Source organism: Pan troglodytes, chromosome 4, assembly GCF_028858775.2.
Source record: "Pan troglodytes isolate AG18354 chromosome 4, NHGRI_mPanTro3-v2.0_pri, whole genome shotgun sequence".
NCBI lineage: Eukaryota > Metazoa > Chordata > Mammalia > Primates > Hominidae > Pan > Pan troglodytes.
The window spans coordinates 90,884,721-90,906,877 of record NC_072402.2 but is presented as its reverse complement, the minus strand read 5'-3'; the positions used below and the strand labels follow the sequence as shown (position 1 = coordinate 90,906,877).

Sequence of the window (22,157 nt, the reverse complement as noted above, 5' to 3'; positions counted from 1 at the left end):
GCCACAAGAATGACTAACAACACCAATTCTTGGGCTCTCATCAGACAGTTTAATTTAATTGTTCTTCAGTGTGACAGGTAACAGAATTTTTAAAAAAATTTCTGAAGATGAGTCTGGAATAGTGAGGGCTAAGAATTCTCCCAGAAGAACTTATCAATTAGGAGAGGCTGCATAGCTTGACATTGTGATTATAATCTTTGTCTCTGTGGCCTAACTTCTGAATCCCAGATTAACCATTAAACAATTGTGTGGTCTCAAGCAAATTTATCTTTGCTTTAGTTCCCTCATTTGCAGAAAAGGTGAAAAAACATAGCATCAATTTTCTAGTGGTATTAAATGTGTTAATATTTACATATAAAGGCATTATAATAGAGTTTTCCACGTAGTACTGCTATTCTAGGGTACGTAAAATAAAACAAACACCGCTGGGTGCAGTGGCTCACACCTGTAATCCCAGCACTTCGGAGGCTGAGGCGGGTGGATCACTTGAGGTCAAAAGTTCGCGACCAGCCTGACCAACATGGAGAAACCCCTCTCTACTAAAAATACAAAAAATTAGCTGGGCGTGGTGGCACATGCCTGTAATCTCACCTACTCGGGAGGCAGGAGAATCATTTGAACCCAGGAGGCGTAGGTTGCAATAAGCTGAGATTGCACCACTGCACTCCAGCTTAGGCAACAAGAGCAAAACTCCATCTCAAAAGTAAAATAAAATAAAATAATACAAATACCTACATACTCAATCTCTGTTCTCCTGCACCACGTGTAGGGTATGACTTCCAAAAGTGTGACACTTGCAAGACTCCTATCCTCAACTCTCACCCCTGAATATTCAAATACTGATCTGGAATTTATCTTCTGTGTATTAGAAAAGGGAGGTTTTGAATATATATTTAAAATATATTAAAATGCCAACAAGTAGATAATAATGATATTGGATCACTTCATTAGAGACCCAAGGGAAAAGAATTATACATTTGTTAAGTCTTCATGAAATAATGAAAACCTTTAAGATGGACTAGAAAAGACATGTCATAAAAATCCCCCAGAGTAGAAATGATGCCTCCTTGAACTGTACTTCTAAGATCAGAGCATCCAATTTGGTTTTTCTCTGCTTAACACCCCGACCTTGCTCAGCGTGGGCCCTGAGTAGCCCCAGCACATCTAATGCTGTGACAGCAACTTATGATTTGGTATTCAGTCCAAGGCCCCAGAAGCACTCTAAGGTTATAAAACCTTCCTCTTAGGTCTGTCCTAAATATTTTAGACTATACATATTTACACCTTGTGATTCAAACCTACTTTGATGGATAAGTGAATCCATTTTTATGAGCACTTTATCTCTCAGCTGTGTGCCAAGAATTCTATAGTACCATGAATATCAATACAGATGCTAATGCCTGCATCCAGTGACACACATTGAACTCCAACTTACAGTGTTGCCTTCTTTATACCTAATGTCATTTGAAATTATTTTCATACTTGCTGTTAGGAAATTCCATAGAAATAATGATGAAATGTCTGAGTGTGGAATATACTCACTCAGGGGCTCTCAGCAATAATTCAGTAAGCTTTGTATTTTTTCTGTGTAGCATCATATTATTATGGTGTAAATAAATCACTTTTGATGCAAATGTATTTGGCCAAGGTGTTAAGGACCAGTTACTGTGACTAATTAGAGATTAATGTACACCCTACATACCTAACATTATTTATTTTGATTTGATCAGATGCCTCTGCCATGTTAAGAGTAAGATTTATCTATCTATCTATCTATCTATCTATCTATCTATCTATCTATCTATTATCTATCTATCGATCTATCATCTATCTACCTATATATCAATCATCTACCTATCTATCATCTATCTATCTATCTATCTGTCTATTAACTATCTATCTATCTATCTATCTATCATCTTCCTATTCATTTATCTGCATCTATCTCTCTATGTAGTTTTAAGTAAAAGAAAAAACATACATATGTGTATTATACATATGCATATATAGTATATATGTGTGTGTATAAACTAGCAGTTAGAAGTACTAAATCCTAAAATCAACACTGTAATTAAATATATGATCTTGTGCAAGTTATTTCAATTCTGTAATGATAATATAATTTTAGTGGACAGTGTGGCAATCCTCCAAAAATTAGTCCCACCTAATCCTATGAACTGTTCATATTTATATTAATATATCACCATCTCCGTTATACCTCCATGTACATTAGACGTTGAATTTCATGGAGGCAATTGGCTTAGGTCTAAAGCAACAAACCCAAATTCTGCCCCCTTTTTTTCTGGCTAATAATGCTTGTTTAAGAAGTATAAATGTAACCTACTTAAAGCCAACAAAATCAGAAGAGACATATGCTGGGAACTTCTAGAAAATTCTCTTGTACCCCCTTTGGACACTGATGTGCAGATGCCTGGAATTGCTATTGCCATTTCAACACCTCTGTGGATAATTGACAAGATTGTCACAGACCAGAGGCCACAAACTTTAGAGTCACAGGGGAGAAAAATAAAGAGTCTCAACTAAACCTGCCGGAAGATCATCCTCCAAGCATTTTGATAATTTGAGACCATAAATCCTCTTTTATGTGCTATTTTTTTAATATTTTATTTTATTTTACTCTAAGTTCTGAAGGACATGTGCAGGATATGCAGGTTTGTTACACAGGTAAATGTGTGCCATGGTGGTTCGCTGCACCTATCAACCTATCACCTAGGTATTAAGCCCAACATGCATTAGCTATTTTTCCAGATGCTCTCCCTCCCCACCCTCCCCCACCCTCCCCCAACAGGCCCCAATGAGTGTTGTTCCCCTCCCTGTGTTCTCAGTGTTCAGCTCCCACTTACAAGTGAGAACATGCGGTATTTGGTTTTCTGCTCCTGCGTTACTTTTCTGAGGATAATAGCTTCCAGCTTCACCCATGTCCCTGCAAAGAACATGATCTCATTCCCTTTTATGGCTACATAGTATTCCATGGTGTGTTTGTACCACATTTTCTTTATCCAGTCTATCATTGTTGGGCATTTGGGTTGATTTCATGTCTTTGCTATTGTGAGTGGTGCTGCAATGAACATTTGCAAGCGTATATCTTTGTAATAGAATGATTTATATTCCTTTGGGTATATACCCAGTAATGGGATGGTGGGTCAGAATCTCCAAGAAACGTAAGCAAATTTACAAGAAGAAACAAACAACCCCATTAAAAGGTGGTCAAAGGACATAAACAGACACTTCTCAAAAGAAAACATTTGTGCAGCCAACAAACATATGAAGGAAGGCTCAACATCACTGATAATTAGACAAATGCAAATCAAAACTGAGAGACACAGGACTAGCTGGATTTCCTAGGCTAAGAATTACTAAGCCTAGCTGGGAAGGTGACTGCATCCACCTTTAAACACAGGGCTTGCAACTTAGCTCACACCCGACCAATCTGTTAGTAAAGAGAGCTCACTAAAATGCTAATTAGGCAAAAACAGGAGGTAAAGAAATAGCCAATCATCTATCACCAAAAGCACAGGGGGAGGGGCAATGATTGGGATATAAACCCCAGGCATTTGAGCAGGGAGCGGCAACCCCCTTTCAGTCCCCTCCCATTGTATGGGAGCTCTGTTTTCACTCTATTAAATCTTGCAACTGCACATTCTTCTGGTCTGTGTTTGCTACAGCTTAAGCTGAGCTTTGCTCGCCATCCACCACTGCTGTTCGCAGCTGTCCCAGACCTGCCATTGATTTCCATCCTTCTGGGGTGGAAGGGTGTCCGCTGCACTTCTGATCCAGCCAGGCGGTGCCCACTGCTGCTCCCAATTGGGCTAGAGGCCTGACACTGTTCCTGCGCCAACTGAGTGCCTGGGGTTCCTCCTAATAGAGCTATAACATTCATGCATGGCCCAAAGTTTAATTCCTTGGAATCCTTGAGGACAAGAACCCCAGGTCGGAGAACAAAAGGCCTGCCACCATCTTGGAAGCAGCCTGCCACCATCTTGGAAGCGGCCTGCCACCATCTTGGGAGCTCTAAGAACAAGAACCCCCAGTAACAAAAGCACTATGAGATAGCATCTCACACCAGTCAGAATGGTGATTATTAAAGAATCAAGAAACAACAGGTCCTGTCGAGGTTGCAGAGAAATAGGAACGCTTTTACACTGTTGGTGGGCATGTAAATTAGTTAACCATTGTGGAAGACAGTGTGGCGATTTCTAAAAGATTTTGTGTGTATTTTATACTTTGAGTTGCATTAGAATTTTTTGTTACTTCCAAATTAAGATTTTGGCAAGTCACTTAAACACTCTAAACCTCTGTTACTTCAAATATAAAATGGGAGTATAGAGAGTGGGGACCTCATGGAACTTATTTATGCATTAATTCATGTGAAAATGCATATAAATTTCTTAGCATAATAACTGGCACTTAGTGAACCCTCATCAAAATGATGGTTTAAATTCTTCAACTTTGTAATGAATGGGTAGAGTTCCCTACTTCCAGTAATTTGTTGTACAATTTGAAACAGAATCGTGTCTGAACTCTTCCAAAAATGAAGATTAATCTTTTGGTTACAGGGTTTTGAATATACCATTGCTCTGTCCAAAGCTTTCAAAGCAGTGCCAATTACTGTATGTAGTCTGAACTTTGAGATTAATATCCATCTCCTTTTTTCATTCTAAAATTTAACCACCCTGCTTCTGTAAACCTCTTCTCTAGGGAATGTCTTTTGCTCTCTGTCCAAAAAAAGTCAGAGCTCTGCCACTTAATTTTTGGGTAACAATTTTGAGCCTCTTATCTAAGAACTGGAAATTTGTAACTGAATTTCACAAACAGATTAACAAAGATTAAATTTAACAATACATGTAAATTACATCTTCTGGTTTCTTCCACTAGTGCTGGCTCCCAAGTTGCTTTCCACAGTGCATTGTACTTCCGGAAGTACTGGACACAAACTTCACTCATTGTCATGCTTCTGTAGAATGCTTCCTTCAGCCATTTACCTTAATTGAAATCTTGCTTTCCCCTGAGCCTAGTACTATGATTGGAGCATTCTGGACTCAAAACTTCATTCCTTCAGCTTATCATTACTGCTTCTAATTTACTGATCTTTTCTCCTAAGAGAGAATGGTGTTTCTTACGTTTACCTTTCTTCTTTGCGGGCATTTTTTTTTTTTTTTTCTGAAAGGGAGTCTCGCTCTCTCTCCATGCTGGAGTGCAGTGGCACGATCTCGGTTCACCACAACCTCTGCCTCCCGGGTTCAAGTGATTCTCCTGCCTCAGCCTTTGGAGTAGCTGGGACTACAGGTGCACGCCACCATGTCCAGCTAATTTTTGTATTTTTAGCAGAGACAGGATTTCACCATGTTGGCCTGGATGGTCTCCATCTCTTGACCTCATGTTCCACCTTCCTCAGCCTCCCAAAGTGCTGGGATTACAGGCTTGAGCCACCACACCCGGCCCTTTGTGGGCATTTTAATGGTTGAGACAAATCTCTTTCTTCATGTTGTCTCCTTTTATGGTTTCTTCAACATCATTTACTCTTGACTCTCCCCCTGAGTCTCTGATAACTACTTAGCATTCTTTACAGACTCCTTTTCCTCTCTCTGCTCATATACCCTGATTTTGTCTCTCACTCTACATGCCTAACTCTACAATCTTGTTCATATTAGCCCCAGTGACTAAATCCTGACCATCATTTATACTTTCCGGTTGCTTCAATAGCAAAACTAGCTCTTAACTAGACCAGGATAAATCTTGAGGACATTTTAAGCTTTTATTTAGCACTTATTGTTTACATCTGGTATAGCCTCTTTCATTGACTAAACATTTCTACAATGTTTTCCTTATGCATTCTGCCACTACTTTTATTTGAAATGTTTACTATTTCTCACCTAGGTTATAGTGTTATAATATTTAATAGTCCAAATGTTGCTTGTCTTAACCTACAATCCACCTGTTGCTTCAGCCACGTTTGTCTTTCAAAAATGTAAATTTAATTTTGTCCTCAGCACTATCTCCAATGCTCTTCACAAATGTGCCTCTCTCATTTCCAGGCTTATCTTTATCTCTTCCCTGTCTACTTTATGTTGCCTCAATATAATAGAGTTCCCTAAGATTCAGGGCTACTTCATATTATGCCCTTTATACATGCTGTTGTCAAAATCAGAAATGTTCTTTTTCAGGCCACATGCCACTGGTGGCTCACACCTGTAATCCCAGCATTTTGGGAGGCCTAGGAGGGTGGATCATGTGGAGACCAGGAATTGGAGAACAGCCTGGCCAACATGGCAAAACCCTACCTCTACTAAAAATACAAAAATTAGTCAGGCATAGTGGCACTTGCCTGTAGTCCCAGCTACTTGGGAGACTGAGGGACGAGAATTGCTTGAACCCATGAGGAGAAGGTTGCAGTGATCCTAGATTGCACCACTGTACTCCAGCCTGGGTGACAGAGTGAGATTCTGTCTCAGAAAACAAAAAAAAAAGAAGAAGAAGAGGTGAGTGTTCTTTTTCATTCAGGTAAACTTCATTCCATTTTAAAGACTGGCCTCAATAGCTCCACTTCTAGAAACTCGTTTCCATATGCTCAGAGTGTCTTGTTTCCTGTCTCATTTTCCACTGTCTCTTCCACAAGTCTGTAAGTTAACATCTAGAGAGTATTACTACTTTATTTATTTATTTATCTATTTATTTATTTATGGAATCTCAGAACCTACAACGGAGCTTGGTATATAATAAGTACTTAATACATGTCTATTGTGTAAGTTAATAAAGGAACAAATAAGTCTGGCTAAGAAAATACTTTTGATCAGCTGATGTTAGAAGTTTTCAATCAAGCCTTTGGATCTCTTGATTCAGCCACAAGGCTCAATGTCAATAGTTACAATATCGATATCCCATCAATAGTTATGGCAGTGATGACACTGCTTTGTTGTCTGTTACAGAAATCAATGGAGCAGCTTCAAATGAAAAATGTCTAGAGAAATCTTAAGAGCAGTGACAAAAGAATGCAATAAACCAATTATTAGCATTTTGGCAATCCTGACACCTCAAGCCATGCTAAGTCTACAGAAGAGTGTACAATTCTACTTTCCATTACCAGATAGAGCATGAGCTTTCATAAAACAAAGGACTGCATTGATACCCATTAGAAAAATGGATATCATGTGTGGAAAATCCATTAAAATAAAGTCTAGAACTTATTATAGCAGTTCACATTATCTGAAGGCAAGTGAACTTGATACTGATTATTTCATAAACTCAAAGTCACGATGATGCCACATGACTTTGCAATACTTGCAAAAGTGCTTATGAATCCAGATAAGTAATGATAGAAATAGTGTCTGTCTACAAAGTATTAATAACTGTACTCATTATATTGTTTAAATATTCTTAGCTAATAGAGAAAACTTTATTTGTGCATGAGACTCTGATTTCATATTAAGGTTTTGTTTCTCCTGTGTTGCCATGGTTAAATGCTACAGTAATTTAGGGTGGTATTTGGGTTAGTAATTGTTACAAAAATAAAAGACTTGGAAGCCTACTTGTTTTGCAAGATTCGTTGTAATGCAATTACTCAAAGCAGAAGTTTACTGTAGCTAAATGAAAATTAAACTTTATTATATTTCATATGCCTTCTGATCCAAATTCTCCAAATACGTTTATTAATGAGATCAGTTTCTTCATCTATAAAATGGGAGGTTTGAACAATACTCACTAGTCACGGTGTTTCACACCTGTAATCCTAGCAGTTTGGGAGGCTAAGGAAGGTGGATCACTTGAGCCTAGGAGTTGCAGACCAGCCAGGGCAACATGGTGCAACCCTGTCTCTACCAAAAATACAAAAAAAAAAAAAAAAATTAGCCAGGCATGGTGGCATGGCCTGTGGTCCCAGCTACTTGGGAAGATGAGGTGGGAGGGTCACTGGAGAATGAGAAGCAAAGTTTGCAGTGCTGAGATCCTGCCACTGCACTCCATCTTCTACAATACAGCTTGGATGACAGTAAGAGACCCTGTTGAAAGAAGAAAAGAAAGAAAGAAAAGAAAGAAAAAAAGAAAGAAAGAAAGAAGAAAGCAAGAAAGAAAGAGAAAAGAAAAGAAAAGAAAGAGAGGGAGAGAGAGAGAAAGAAAGAAAGAGAGAGAAAGAAAGAAAAAGAAAGAAGAAAGAAAAAGAAAAGAAAGGAAGAAAGAAAAAGAAAGAAAGAAAGAAAGGAAAGAAAGAGAGGGAGGGAGGAAAAAAAGAAAAAAGAGAAAAATATCTATGTTGATATTCTATCCAAAAAGACTAACTGTATTGAGAGTTGCTGAAATTAAATTTTGATGGATTTTTCCATTTTCCGTTCACATGCTATCAAATTTTTACTTCACATGGTTCTCTCTCAAGAGTGGCTGGTATGATTTGCATTTGAAGGAGTTACAGTATAGTAATCATTCTCATGATGACTTGCATGTTCACACTATAAAAAAAACTTTAAAAGTTGGACAGCAGTTTCAAAGTTCACTAAAAACAAATTAAAATATATATGTTATTACTATTTCATAGGATAACAGTTTATTTATTAACCACTTTGAACTTTTTAAGCAGCACATTAAAAGAAAGAAAAGATAAGAGCCATTCTATCACTAAAGTATAATTTTGATGCACACTACAGGGAACAGTGAACTTAACCTAGTGCCTCCACAATACATGCAGATATCTGGAAGACGTTTTTGTTATTTATAGCAGTGAAATATATTTGATGCTATTTTAAAGTGTGTATTTGATGACAAAAGTTGAATTAACTATGCTATTATCTCTAAGTGAAAGCTATGGCTCTTAATCAATTAAGTTATTATTCCCTTATCTATCATGAGGCTTCTCTCATTATACTAAAAGTATTTTTAAAAATATTTTGGTCAATATATCATTATGTGGAATTTTTTATGTATAGTATTTTTTAAAGCTTTCAAGTTGTAAGCCAGGGGTAAAATATAGTGCAGATTAAAAAATAAAAAGAGATTAAAAGTTTAAGGGAGAGTGAATTATAGCTAGATCAGATTACCCATGAATTTATTTTATGACCCAGCCAAAGAGATGGAAAGGAAACCTAATGAAAAGCGGTCGACAGCAAGAACAAATTCTTCAGGATCACAAGAGGATTCGGAATATTAAAGTCATGGATTCAATTAATAGTTGATCTAACAGGTAGATGGAAAACTTAGAGAATGGCAATTTTGCCTGGTACAATTACAAATTATAAGTGAGTGGTCTTAAGAAAGAAGCTGTGAGCAGATAGTTCTGATGTCCTTGCTTATACTAATTTAGCAGCTGGCCCCAAAAGTCCACCTGGCAATCTGGAGTCCACAATGCTTGCTGGGACTCAGGGTCAGTTCCAATTTATCATCTTACTTCTTTCAGTACTGAACCTGGGGCCACATTCAGGTAGAGGGTTCACCGACTTGGAAGTTTGAATAGCAGTTTTGTTCATTCCCTGAATTGTACCCTGATGAGTACCTATGGCTCAAACAAAGTTATATTTCCTTCCAACTACCTTACTCTTCAGTCAACACTGTTGCTATCAATGTTATCTTTTCTATAGAATCTGTTAGTTTCCTTCTACTGGAGTCATACTTATGTCTTTCTTCTAGACTGTGACGTTAGGGCACTAAGCTCTTGTCTGTAGATGGGGATCATCCCAGCACTGGGGTGCTCTATATACAATGCTTTTCCTTCCTTCTTTCCTTCCTTCCTTCCTTCTTTCCTTCCTTCCTCCCTCCCTCCTTTCTTTCCTTCCTTCCTTTCTTTCTTTCTTTCTTTCTTTCTTTCTTTCTTTCTTTCTTTCTTTCTTTCTTTCTTTCTTTCTTTCTCTTTCTTTCTTTCCTTTCTTTTTCTTTCTTTCTTTCTTTCTTTCTTTCTTTCTTTCTTTCTTTCTCTTTTCTCCTTCCTTCCTTCCTTTCTTTTCTTTTTCCCTAACATTTGTTTATCCACAGGCACTCACTCGTTGTGAAGTCTAATAGAAAGTAGAGTCCCAGTGCACCCCAGCTCTCAGTATTTTTGATCGTGAGAGAGAAAGTTTCATGGAGTCAGGATTTATCAATTTCTTGTTCTGAAGAGTGGGATTTTGCACTCAAGTGCAGAGTTGAATCATCCATCATTTCCAGAGTACAAAAACGTAGGAAACTTCACCTGTGTTTCCAGTGGCTGTCTCTAAAGTTATATATTTAATGCCAGGGCACTTCTTTAGCTACTCCTCGGGGAGAATAATAAAATCTTAGTTTTTTATTTATAAGCCATCTATTAAGTGACCACTATTTTAGCAGCTCACACTGCACTATGCACAGAGAATATAAGGTATAAAAATGAATGAAAAAGAAAAATGAAAAAAAACTGTTGAAATGTAGTATTCTAAAAACTTTATTTTATATGATTTCTTTTGGGAAACTCAGAAAATACTTCTCATTTGCAACTCTCTCTTCTTTCCTAAGACAGGAAAGGAACTTAACAATATTTATGGAGCTATTACAATGTGTCAAACATTGTGCAAAACATTTTATATGCATTCTTATATTTAATGCTTAAACCCATCCTATTTTCTATTATTTGCACCATTTCTATAAATGCAAAACTAACATCTAGATGATGACGCGGGTTGTCTGGAGTCTTGACTTTTAGTTAAGTGGTGGAGCTGGGGCAAACTCAAACAGTTGACACCAAAGCCATTGCTCACAGCCACTACCCTAGTCCACCTCCAGGAAACAGAGAAGTTCTTCATAAAATAACTAAGTTGTTTTATTTTGTTTGTTTGGACATTCTTGGCACAACATATTTTTTCCATTTTTTTAAAATTTGGAATTGAACTTTCTAGAAATACACTACTCATTTTTGTTTACTTAAGTAAACAAATAGTCTATTTGGTTAAACTTCGTATTGTTTTTATATATTAGTTTATCTGATACAAAATGGTTACTAATGGATCTGCATATATAATTTCAAATTACCTGAATACTTAAAAAGTATGCAAGGAATTTTCCACAGTAGCTACACATGCCTAAGATCAGATATGCATAATATGTTTTGAATCATGGATCTTTTTTCTTTTGTTCTTATTAATATCATTTAAAAATCTAGCACCATTGTAATTCACATGTTGATACTCTGCAAAAGTGAGAAGGAATCAGTCTAATATCCAGGCTGTGAATGTAGATGCATTTTGATAGTTTATGATGTATTGATTGGAAATTCAAGATAAATAATAAGTGTTTTACTAAAACGAAAACTAGATTACAAAGCAATATTTGTAAAGATATATCAAACAATATTGCCAGTATTTAATTAGAGCCAATGTTCAGGTTTCAGTAATACCATTTTAGCTTCAGACGGTTATTGTCACTGGATTTCTTTGTTATGCCATTATAAATTAAGCACTGATGCATCATGATGATTCTCCCATTACTGGAAGTCACATTTTATCTGAATTTATTCTCATGTCCAAATGTTTGTGACGTATATTTAATTTGCTTATTGCCACATGCACAGCCACACACAGAGGATGACGTAAAGCAATCATGGAAATTAACAAAAAGACGTATTTTTATTATTTTATCAGTATTTCAAATTGATTTTTTAATCAGAAAAAAACAGGTTATTTGAACCAGACATAGATTGGCTGTATTGCTGTCATAATTTGGCAGATGTCTGTATGTTCCATTTATAGTACAACTACCACATTTATTTGCTTTGAAAAGGTGATATATTAGCACTCTGTCCCTCACTCGCCGCCGACAACCTGTCTCACCGCGCGCATGCCCTGCAGCCGCCCCGCAGAAATGCTTCAGTTACCCACAGTCTTTCGCCAGATGAGACCAGTGTCCAGGGTACTGGCTCCTCATCTCACTCGAGCTTATGCCAAAGATGTAAAATTTGGTGCAGATGCCCGAGCCTTAATGCTTCAAGGTGTAGACCTTTTAGCCAATGCTGTGGCCGTTACAATGGAGTCAAAGGGAAGAACAGTGATTATCGAGCAGAGCTGGGGAAGTCCCAAAGTAACAAAAGATGGTGTGACTGTTGCAAAGTCAATTGACTTGAAGGATTAATATAAAAACATTAGAGCTAAACTTGTTCAAGATGTTGCCAATAACACAAATGAAGAATCTGGGGATGGCACTACCACTGCTACTGTACTGGCAGGCTCTATAGCCAAGGAAGGCTTCCAGAAGATTAGCAAAGGTGCTAATCCAGTGGAAATCAGGAGAGGTGTGATGTTAGCTGTTGATGCTGTAATTGCTGAACTTAAAAAGCAGTCTAAACCTGTGACCACCCCTGAAGAAATTGCACAGGTTGCTATGATTTCTGCAAATGGAGACAAAGAAATTGGCAATATCATCTCTGATGCAATGAAAAAGGTTGGAAGAAAGGGTGTCATCACAGTAAAGGATGGAAAAACACTGAATGATGAATTAGAAATTATTGAAGGCATGAAGTTTGATTGAGGGTATATTTCTCCATACTTTATTAATACATCAAAAGGTCAGAAATGTGAATTCCAGGATGCCTATGTTCTGTTGAGTGAAAAGAAAATTTCTAGTGTCCAGTCCATTGTACCTGCTCTTGAAATTGCCAATGCTCACCATAAGCCTTTGGTGATAATCGCTGAAGATGTTGATGGAGAAGCTCTAAGTACACTCATCTTGAATAGGCTAAAGGTTGGTCTTCAGGTTGTGGCAGTCAAGGCTCCAGGGTTTGGTGACAATAGAAAGAACCAGCTTAAAGATATGGCTATTGCTACTGGTGGTGCAGTGTTTGGAGAAGAGGGGTTGACCCTGAATCTTGAAGATGTTCAGCTTCATGACTTAGGAAAAGTTGGAGAGGTCATTGTGACCAAAGACGATGCCATGCTCTTAAAAGGAAAAGGTGACAAGGCTCAAATTGAAAAACGTATTCAAGAAATCATTGGGCAGTTAGATGTCACAACTAGTGAATATGAAAAGGAAAAACTGAATGAATGGCTGGCAAAACTTTCAGATGGAGTAGTTGTGCTGAAGGTTGGTGGGACAAGTGATGTTGAAATGAATGAAAAGAAAGACAGAGTTACAGATGCCCTTAATGCTACAAGAGCTGCTGTTGAAGAAGGCATTGTTTTGGGAGGGGGTTTTGCCCTCCTTGGATGCATTCCAGCCTTGGACTTATTGACTCCAGCTAATGAAGATCAAAAAATTGGTATGGAAATTATTAAAAGAACACTCAAAATTCCAGCGATGACCACTGCTACGAATGCAGGTGTTGAAGGATCTTTGATAGTTGAGAAAATTATGCAAAATTCCTCAGAAGTTGGTTATGATGCTATGGTTAGAGATTTTATGAATATGGTAGAAAAAGGAATTATTGACCCAACAAAGCTTGTGAGAACTGCTTTATTGGATGCTGCTGGTGTGGCCTCTCTGTTAACTACAGCAGAAGTTGTAGTCACAGAAGTTCCTAAAGAAGAGAAGGACCCTGGAATGGGTGCAATGGGTGGAATGGGAGGTGGTATGGGAGGTGGCATGTTCTAACTCCTAGACTAGTGCTTTACCTTTATTAATGAACTGTGACAGGAAGCCCAAGGCAGTGTTCCTCACCAATAACTTCAGAGAAGTCAGTTGGAGAAAATGAAAAAAAGGCTGGCTGAAAATCACTATAACCATCAGTTACTGGTTTCAGTTGACAAAATATATAATGGTTTACTGCTGTCATTGTCCATGCCTACAGATAATTTATTTTGTATTTTTGAATAAAAAACATTTGTACATTCCTGATACTGGGTACAAGAGCCATGTACCAATGTACTGCTTTCAACCTAAATCACTGAGGCATTTTTACTACTATTCTGTTAAAATCAGGATTTTAGTACTTGCCACCACCAGATGAGAAGTTAAGCAGCCTTTCTGTGGAGAGTGAGAATAGTTGTGTACAAAGTAGAGAAATATCCAATTATGTGACAACCTTTGTGTAATAAAAATGTGTTTAGTTAAAAAAAAGTGATGTATTAGACAACATTCTGTGTTTTCCCTTTTTAAATATATTCACTTAATTTTTGAAACTACTGTATGGGGTAATAACTTATTATAAAAGGCCCTGTTTTTTGCTTGTTTGCTTGTTTGTTGAGATGGAGTTTCACTGTTGTTGCTCAGGCTGGAGTGCAATGGCGTGATCTTGGCTCACTGCAACCTCTGCCTCCCGGGTTCAAACGATTCTCCTGCCTCAGCCTCCCGAGTTAGCTGGGATTAAAGGCATGCACCACCATGCCCAGCTATTTTTTGTGTTTTTAGTAGAGATGGGGTTTCTCCATGTTGGTCAGGCTGATCTGGAACTCCTGACCTCAGGTGATCCGCTTGCCTCAGCCTCCCAAAGTGCTGGGATTACAGACATGAGCCACCGCGCCCAGGCAAAAGGCCCTGTTTTAAGCACATTCCTTGTTTTAACAAATTTAATTCTCACAACACTATGAGAAAGTAACTGTTATCTATATTTTACAGGTGAGGAAACTATGGCAAGTGAGGCTATATGTAATTTACCCAAGGTTGTACAACTTTAGTTTTAGCTTATTGTACTGTAGAGCTAATTCCAAAGCTGCTGTTCTCAATTACTATGCCACTCACCCCTTAGTTTACAGAAAGATGGTTATATGCCTGTTGAATTGGGTAGCTGATAGCATCACCCTTTAGCTTCAAAATGGTTCACTCTTTCAATAAAGGATTCATGCAAGCTCACCATATACGGTCAAACACAATTTGTAGATAGCAAATCTGAGCCCATAACCCAGATAATATAATTTTATATTTTCCTATCCTGAATTTGAGTTGCACTTGTGTATTGATTTATATGAGTTTGCCAAAAAATAGCTTCATAGGACTTAAAGCAGTAATCCTTTGCCAGTTTAGGATATTCACTTTTTATGCATATTTTGTTTTTATAGAGCTTTAATTATGTTTCTTGTTTGCACCCTATTTGTCTCTACTATATCATCAGTGCTTTCCAAAGACTCACTGATATCAGTATGTTATTAAATCTTATTTTTTAAGTAGTTCCCACACCAGTTCTCCATGCACCTTCTTTCCTTCACTGCTTTATTAGATGGGTACCTCTGTTCTCTTCACGTCACCTGTAATTCCTGCTTGCTTTAGTTCCTTATTCTGAAAAGAAGACCCCAGCATATCTTCCAAACATATTAGGGTAGTATATTGTGTGTGAACTTCCTTGAATTTGTTCTTGGAATATATTGGTCATTTGGCTGAAAATAAAATTTTTGGTTAAGCACCATTTTTGTTTGTAACATAAAATTCATTGCTCCATTTACTTCTAGCAACTGTGCTTTCATGTTGCTCTCTGGAAGTCTAATGCCACTTTGATTCTCTATTTAAAGTGGCTTGTTCCATTTGTTTCTTACTTCTTTTGTTCTGATTTCGTAAAAATTTTCTTTCTTCCCTCTGAAATTTTGGAAAAAGTTTCTTCATCTTTGGTATTCTAATAGCTAAAATGAAGTATGTTTTTTTCATTCATTACCAGGCATAGTCACTGGGTGAAACTGGTAATCTGTAGCTTGTATGCTTAGATGTGTGAAATTATAAATTTTGCTCTTCTATCCTTTTTCTGGAATTCTTATTCTCAGATTCTCTTTGTTTGTGTTTTTTCTTTTTATTATTTTTCTTTTTATTAATTTTCCTCATATATATGAGGAAAAATAATAAAGAAATAGAACAAAACCTCAAAGAGTTTATATATATATAATATTATATATAATATATATTTATATATAATATAAATATATATTATTATATATATAAATATAAAATATATTATATGTATATAAATTCAGAGGGGATATATAAAACTCTTTGAGGTTTTGTTCTATTTCTTTAGAATATGCTTCTTTTTTTCCATTAACATGTTTTCAAATATTACACATAAGCACTTAATCTCTAATTATTCCATTTTTCTAATAGATATAATTTTATTTTAGATATAATTGTAACTTGCATTTTCATAGATGTTGGGGAAGTGGTTTAGGTATTCTTATCGATATTTTATTACTTATCTCTCATTCAATATTTGTTTTTCTGTTTTATAATGTAGTTTTCCTCAAATGCATGATGATCTTTGGTTTTTGGCACATCTTTTAAGATGGAACAATGAAGCAGTTGGCTATGACTTGGGGCCATGAGAGTCATGGAGCCAATAGTCTCTGGTTAGTTTCCTCTAGTGTGCCATGCAGATTTTCTTATTATCAACATGTGTTGTGATATGACAGTATCAGTATTTTATCAATATCCATATTTACACGATAAAATTGTTTAGGATTTTCAGACTCATTCACTCATATAAATTAATTAAATTCTTTATTATTTCTGAGCTTGACAGTATCTAAGAAGACTTTGCATTTATACTTCCATTTTATCTTTCTCTCTCCACTTTAGAATATCTCCCTGATGATAATTCTTTGATACTCCTTCTTTTATCCCTTCTTTCACTCCTTGCTGATATTGTTTTCAGACACTATTTTGTATGATTGATAAGAAGTTTAAACAAGATGTTTATGATTCAGTTGATAGTGATGGACAAAAATTAAAAATGCATGACTATAATATCAAAGCTATAACAAATTTAATATTATAAGAAAGTAACTGAAGGAGAAATTAATTCTGTCTCCAAATGAACATCAATAGTGACTTGAAACACTTCTGGTGAATAGACAGATCTTCCTCCCATAGTTAAAATCTGGCTGCCTGTGACTTTTTTCATCCCAGTGTCCCATTCTTCCTCTGGAGACACTGCGGATCCATAGCTTCCCTATTCTCCTTCAACAATGGAAAATCAGCTATCATTTTGCACTTACACTTCTTCCAATTGAACATACCCCCTTCTTCAACTGTTCCTTGTATAACATGATTCACACCATGGACTTTTTTGAGTAGCCCTCCAGGTCCTTCATATATGATTAAAATTCCCTGCTGGCATCTAGAAATAAATTATTGAGTTTCAGAAGAATCACTACCAGGTTGCATGAGGCCACAGTTTAGTATGAACATAGTCAGGGCCTGGGTAATTCACTGTTATGAGGGCACAACAGCTAGGAATTCAAATACTTTTGAGCAGTGCCAGGAGTAGATAACATAAGCAAGAATTGCCCCAATACTGTATTTTTTTCCCCTTAGTTCCAGGTTTTCTTTCACCTCTTTCCATTAGCACTAATTAACGAGCCAGTTCAGTAAGCTGTTGATCTAAACAAAAAGTCTGAGTATAAGACAAACAATAACAACAACAACAACAAAACAGTCACACTAAGGAGGGTCTGAAAAGACTGCTACATTAGCTGGGCCTGGGGTAATAACATGCAGGCAAAAAATTTGGTTGCAATATGGTGCAACCGGAGGTTAAGTTCTACAGTGAGGTCCACCACACTGTGTACCAAATCTAAGAAAGGACAAAAGAACATACGCTTTTCTCTCCTTTTTCCCTCATGCTTTTAAAAATGTACATTCAGATTATTAAAGGGTAATTTTTTCATATGAAACTTAGAGACTTACTTTTCAGACTTTAAAAAGATGACTAGTATTTCATATCAAACACCTTACCTGTTAGCTCATAGAGAGACTACATCACTAACAATGCAGGGAGATAAATAGCATCTACTTTGAATTGTTCCTCAGTTTAGGAAACAATTTGCAATGTTTCCTCACTTCAGAGAAGTAATACTATTAGGAATGCTAATGTAAATGACGAGTTAATGGGTGCAGCACACCAACATGGTACATGTATACATATGTAACAAACCTGCATGTTGTGTACATGTACCCTAGAACTTAAAGTATAATAATAATAAAAAAAGAAGTAACATATCTTCATAGAAATTTAAAATCACTCACAATTTAAACATGTGGGAGGTATTTGTGATAATACTTTTAAAGTTTGTATTGTTATTCCTACATAGATATAAGTAAATTGAGATTATGCTATTTATACTATATTGTAACCTGCTTTTTAAAATTTAACAATATATATTGATAAATGTTCAGTTTCTAAATATTATTATTGATGTGCTTTTAATACATACCTATTTTATGAAATAAATGATTACACTAGTTTTTAGAGCCAGTCCATTATTAATGCTACTCCAGTTGATTTTAAGCTTCTATCATTATAAATAAGGGCATGCTTGTATATACAAATGGGCGCATATTAGAAAATTAGAAATAAGCTATCATGTTGCTGATATAGTAATTTATTTCTAAAGAAAGACTAAATACTTAAAATAGAAAAGCACATATGATTATATATTTCTGATAGGAAAAATAATATATTTTAGGTGCTATTCATATTTTTAATCCAGAAAACTAAGATCAACATGCTGCATGATAAGTAATGTTTTTATATTTTATACTTAAACTGAGTTTCAATAAGGGAATGAGAAAAGTGATGCCAGCCTCTTTTAAAGAAATAGAATTTGAACATTAAAAATGTTTACTATCCTAATTTCCAAGCCAATAAAAAGTGTAAGAGCTATTTTTCCTGTATATATTATCATTATTTAGCAAAACAAAGTAGGGAGAAGGGAGATGTGGTATCTGGCTCACTGCAGGGGGATTGTTACAATTCAGATCAGGAGGCCCCCTAGTCTGTGAACACATTCCCTGACCTGTCACTGCCAGTTTTAGCAAAGCTGTAGTTGCCTGCACCTGTAAAGAGAGAAACAGACATTGCCTTTGTGGGGCTTATCTTTTGAAAGAAAAATATATTACCAATCCAATGTTCTGAAGCTAGACTCCTGAAGCTGTTTTTACAGAAGCAAAGTGAAACAAAATATTTTACCTAAAGAAGCCTCTTTCCAGTCTGTGTTTGCATGTGTGTGGCTTTGATAACACAGCTTTCCATGCCATCAGTATCCTGAATGCTGAACAAAATCAGAAAGTATTCTCCAGTTCTTCTGCATTCTAGACATCTCAAAACAATATACGGGGTTTTGTTTGCTTTCTTTCTTTCTGCTGTAGGAAGTAACCATGTCCATAAAAGCAATACTACTATTTCTTAATATAGATGATGAAGAACAGCTGCCTTTGCCTAAAACCCTCTTTGTGTTAGCATCAGAGGGCAGAGCTGCTTTTCTTAGCATATAAGTTACCCCACACTGGCAATGTTTGACTTTTATTGCTTACAGAATCAGGTAAAAAAACATCAGCTGTAGTCTAAGACACTTCCTTCTTACAACTATATTTGACCAACAAAATATAAATCTCAAAGGTTCATTCTATGTTTCAGGAATATGTAAAACACATTTAAATGACTGACACTTAAATGAATCAACTTCAGAAAAATTCTGTTTTTCTCTTTGCAAAGTGTAGTAAATACAGTTATGCGTGGGTGTATGTGTATGTCTTACTTGTATTTCTTTCTTTTGTCAGGATCTTAAACATCTACTGCACTTTAATTGTTAAGATTTATTTCCCTCATTCATTTCCCTATCCTCAGCACCCAGCACAGAATCTACCGCAAATATTTAATCAATGGTTGCTTAAAAAACAGCATATTGAATGAATGAAACTCTTAAATCTTTCTTCTATGGTAAAAATGTCTAGAGTCAATTATTTGGTATAATAATTAATGGAAAATAAGAAGAGTAAAAAGAACCCCAGAAAGTCAATTATTTGTTATAACAGCTAATGGAAAATAAGAAGAGTGAAAAGAACTATACAGCCTTACTTTCAGCTAATTATTTGGTTAAGAAAGGATTTCAATTGGTGTATTTCTCATGTGATTTCACTATTCCACCTTCTGCTCAGTTTCAAATTCAATGGAGGGGGATAAAAATAATTATGTGTTTTACATTTGTTTATTTGCATTTGTATGTTAACAAACAAGGACCTGTCCTACAGCCATTAAAGCACAATTTTAGAGGCAGAGTGATTCTACATACATAGGCTTTGCAGCAGAGATGTATATAAAGGACAAACATGTTAGGATTCTCTATATATTTGAAAAATGAAATAAGGCAATAAAGCTCATTTTATAAAAGGACACTAAAAAAGTGAGGATACTGTCAAATTTAGGTTGGGATAGTAAGTAGTACTATTTAGAATTACAAAGAAAGAGCAAAAATAGAAAATTTAAAGAAACTTGTCAAAACAAGGAAGCAAGCTGAAAGGGAGAAAAATTGGATTTTCTACAACTGGCATACAGGTTGTTAACGTTATCCAAAGTATATAAACCCCATTACGTCTTCATAGAATGCCAACTACATTGTCAAAATTCCAATAAATGATGATAAGCCTAAAATTTATGATATGTCAATATATCTAGCACATACCTTTCCAAAGGAATGACCCACCAGATCTATCCTGAGTTGTTTATATAAATCCTAATTGCAATTTATAGTTCTGTATTAAACTTTATTTGCGATCAATTATCTAAGATCAGCCTAACATTTGAGATAAAGTAGAATTAGAAAAAGATTAAGAGTTCGGGAAAATACACTCCTAGAGTTTTGATACTACATTCTAGTCCCCTTTTTACATCTAACAGTATCAATTTACAGCTGTGGAAATTCAGACATAGCCCTATTTTTGGAAAATTCAACAAAGAAGTATTAACATTGCATCTTTCATAGGCTTAGAATTTTTGATCCAAAAGCTATTTAAGATAAAATCTCATTTTGCTTTCCATTACAGAGATGACAAAAACAGCTAGAGATCATGAAATGAATTACACACATCATGTGGCCTATACTATCACAGTTGGGAGAAGAAATAAAGTCCCTTCATTCTTCAGTCCAATTCTCTTTCCTGTGAATACACACACACACACACACACACACACACACACACACACACACACACACACTCTTTCTGGCAATGTTTCTTACAAGTCTTTTTAGCAGACTAAACAAGGATCAGAGTTAATCTTTGGATTAAGTCATCTGTGTTTGGATGTAGCCAAAATAGTTGAATTTATCTCTATAGGAGACAATCAATGTTTTCTACAAGCAAATCAATATCCCAAGGTTACAATTTCTGATTGTACTTAATTCTCCTTGCTAAACGTACCTTATTAATTATTTTGAAACAAGGGCCAAGTTTGTGGCTAGATCAAATCAAAACTTCAAAAGAAGGAAGGAAGGAAGGAAAAGAGGAAGAACAAAACAGAGAAAGATAAGAAAAGAAAACTAGGAAAGGCTCCAAATCTATGCTTAATTGATGGCTACCAATTTGAGTTCTCCTGAACCTGTTCCAATACTGTGCTGAGAATTTTAGCTGATCATGACTGCTATGCCAAGCTCATATAACACGTTCAGTTTTAAATCCATTATGATATCTTGGACTTCCAGTTAATAAAATAGTATTTAAATTCTGATCATTTTCAGTAAAAATAAGAATAATTACAGATCTGAACTGTATTTGGGGAGTAAAAGATGCATAACATTTTTTAAATGCTTTCTGTGATAATGCTAGTAATTCCCTTTGGTTTTGTTTATTAATTGATATGCAATTCTTGATAAACAGCTTCTGGTTTAGTCACGTAGATGTTTGGCAAGGCTCAGAGTGATGTGGTTATCAATCATGGTGATGAGCTGTCTTGTTGTTTGATATGAACTTTCCTAGAATGGAACACAACTTCCTTTAAAGAATCCTGGAACTCTAGGGTAGGTGGTGGGTTTAGGGTGGTGGCGGGAAAAAGTAAAGTATTTCATTGTTGTCACTTTTCGCAGGTTCTCCCATCACATGCAGTTAGTTACTTAGGCCAGAGATTAATTTGGATTGTAAAAGAAATAAGCTTTTTTCTTCTAGTCTAATTTTATTCACTAGGGTTTTAAAAGTCACAAATTCTTCTTGTGGCAGAAACTCACAGTAGGTATTAAAAGTGTTTATTTTTATTTTAATAAATATATAAAGTTTTATGTTTATAAAAATGTTTGCATCAGTTTACCTACAATACTAAATCTTTTGGAAAATAATTTAAAAAATGGTTCACAGGGATATGACCTATGGCCATTCTCCTCCTCCTTAAAAAAATCTGTGATGCTGCCTGATTTGGTTTCAGGAAAAGCAAAAGCATGATATCCATCTCTGTTTTCTCCATTAAAAAACCCGCTTGATCTAAGTATTGACTCAATAATTTGTTGAAATAATAACTTAATTGAGGAAGTAATCAT

The 22,157-nt window shown here is 35.9% G+C and overlaps 2 protein-coding genes and 1 pseudogene across 6 annotated transcripts in view; 2 read left to right on the top strand and 1 right to left on the bottom strand.

Annotated features, from left to right (window-relative positions):
* The window catches only part of CDH12 (cadherin 12), a 1,102,231-nt gene that overhangs the window by 120,460 nt on the left and 959,614 nt on the right, over positions 1-22,157 (bottom strand). The gene's annotated exons all lie outside the window — the stretch shown is intronic.
* Positions 11,785-13,773, top strand: LOC736318 (60 kDa heat shock protein, mitochondrial-like; annotated as a pseudogene).
* On the top strand, positions 12,754-13,773 carry LOC134806940 (60 kDa heat shock protein, mitochondrial-like). Its single transcript, XM_063811375.1, has one exon. It carries the CDS (start codon positions 12,754-12,756, stop codon positions 13,528-13,530), a length of 777 nt encoding a protein of 258 aa, XP_063667445.1. The 3' UTR covers positions 13,531-13,773.

Coding starts and splice junctions, on each gene's coding strand:
- LOC134806940 (XM_063811375.1), top strand. CDS start 12,754: ATGGCTATTGCTACTGGTGGTGCAGTGTTTGGAGAAGAGGGGTTGACC.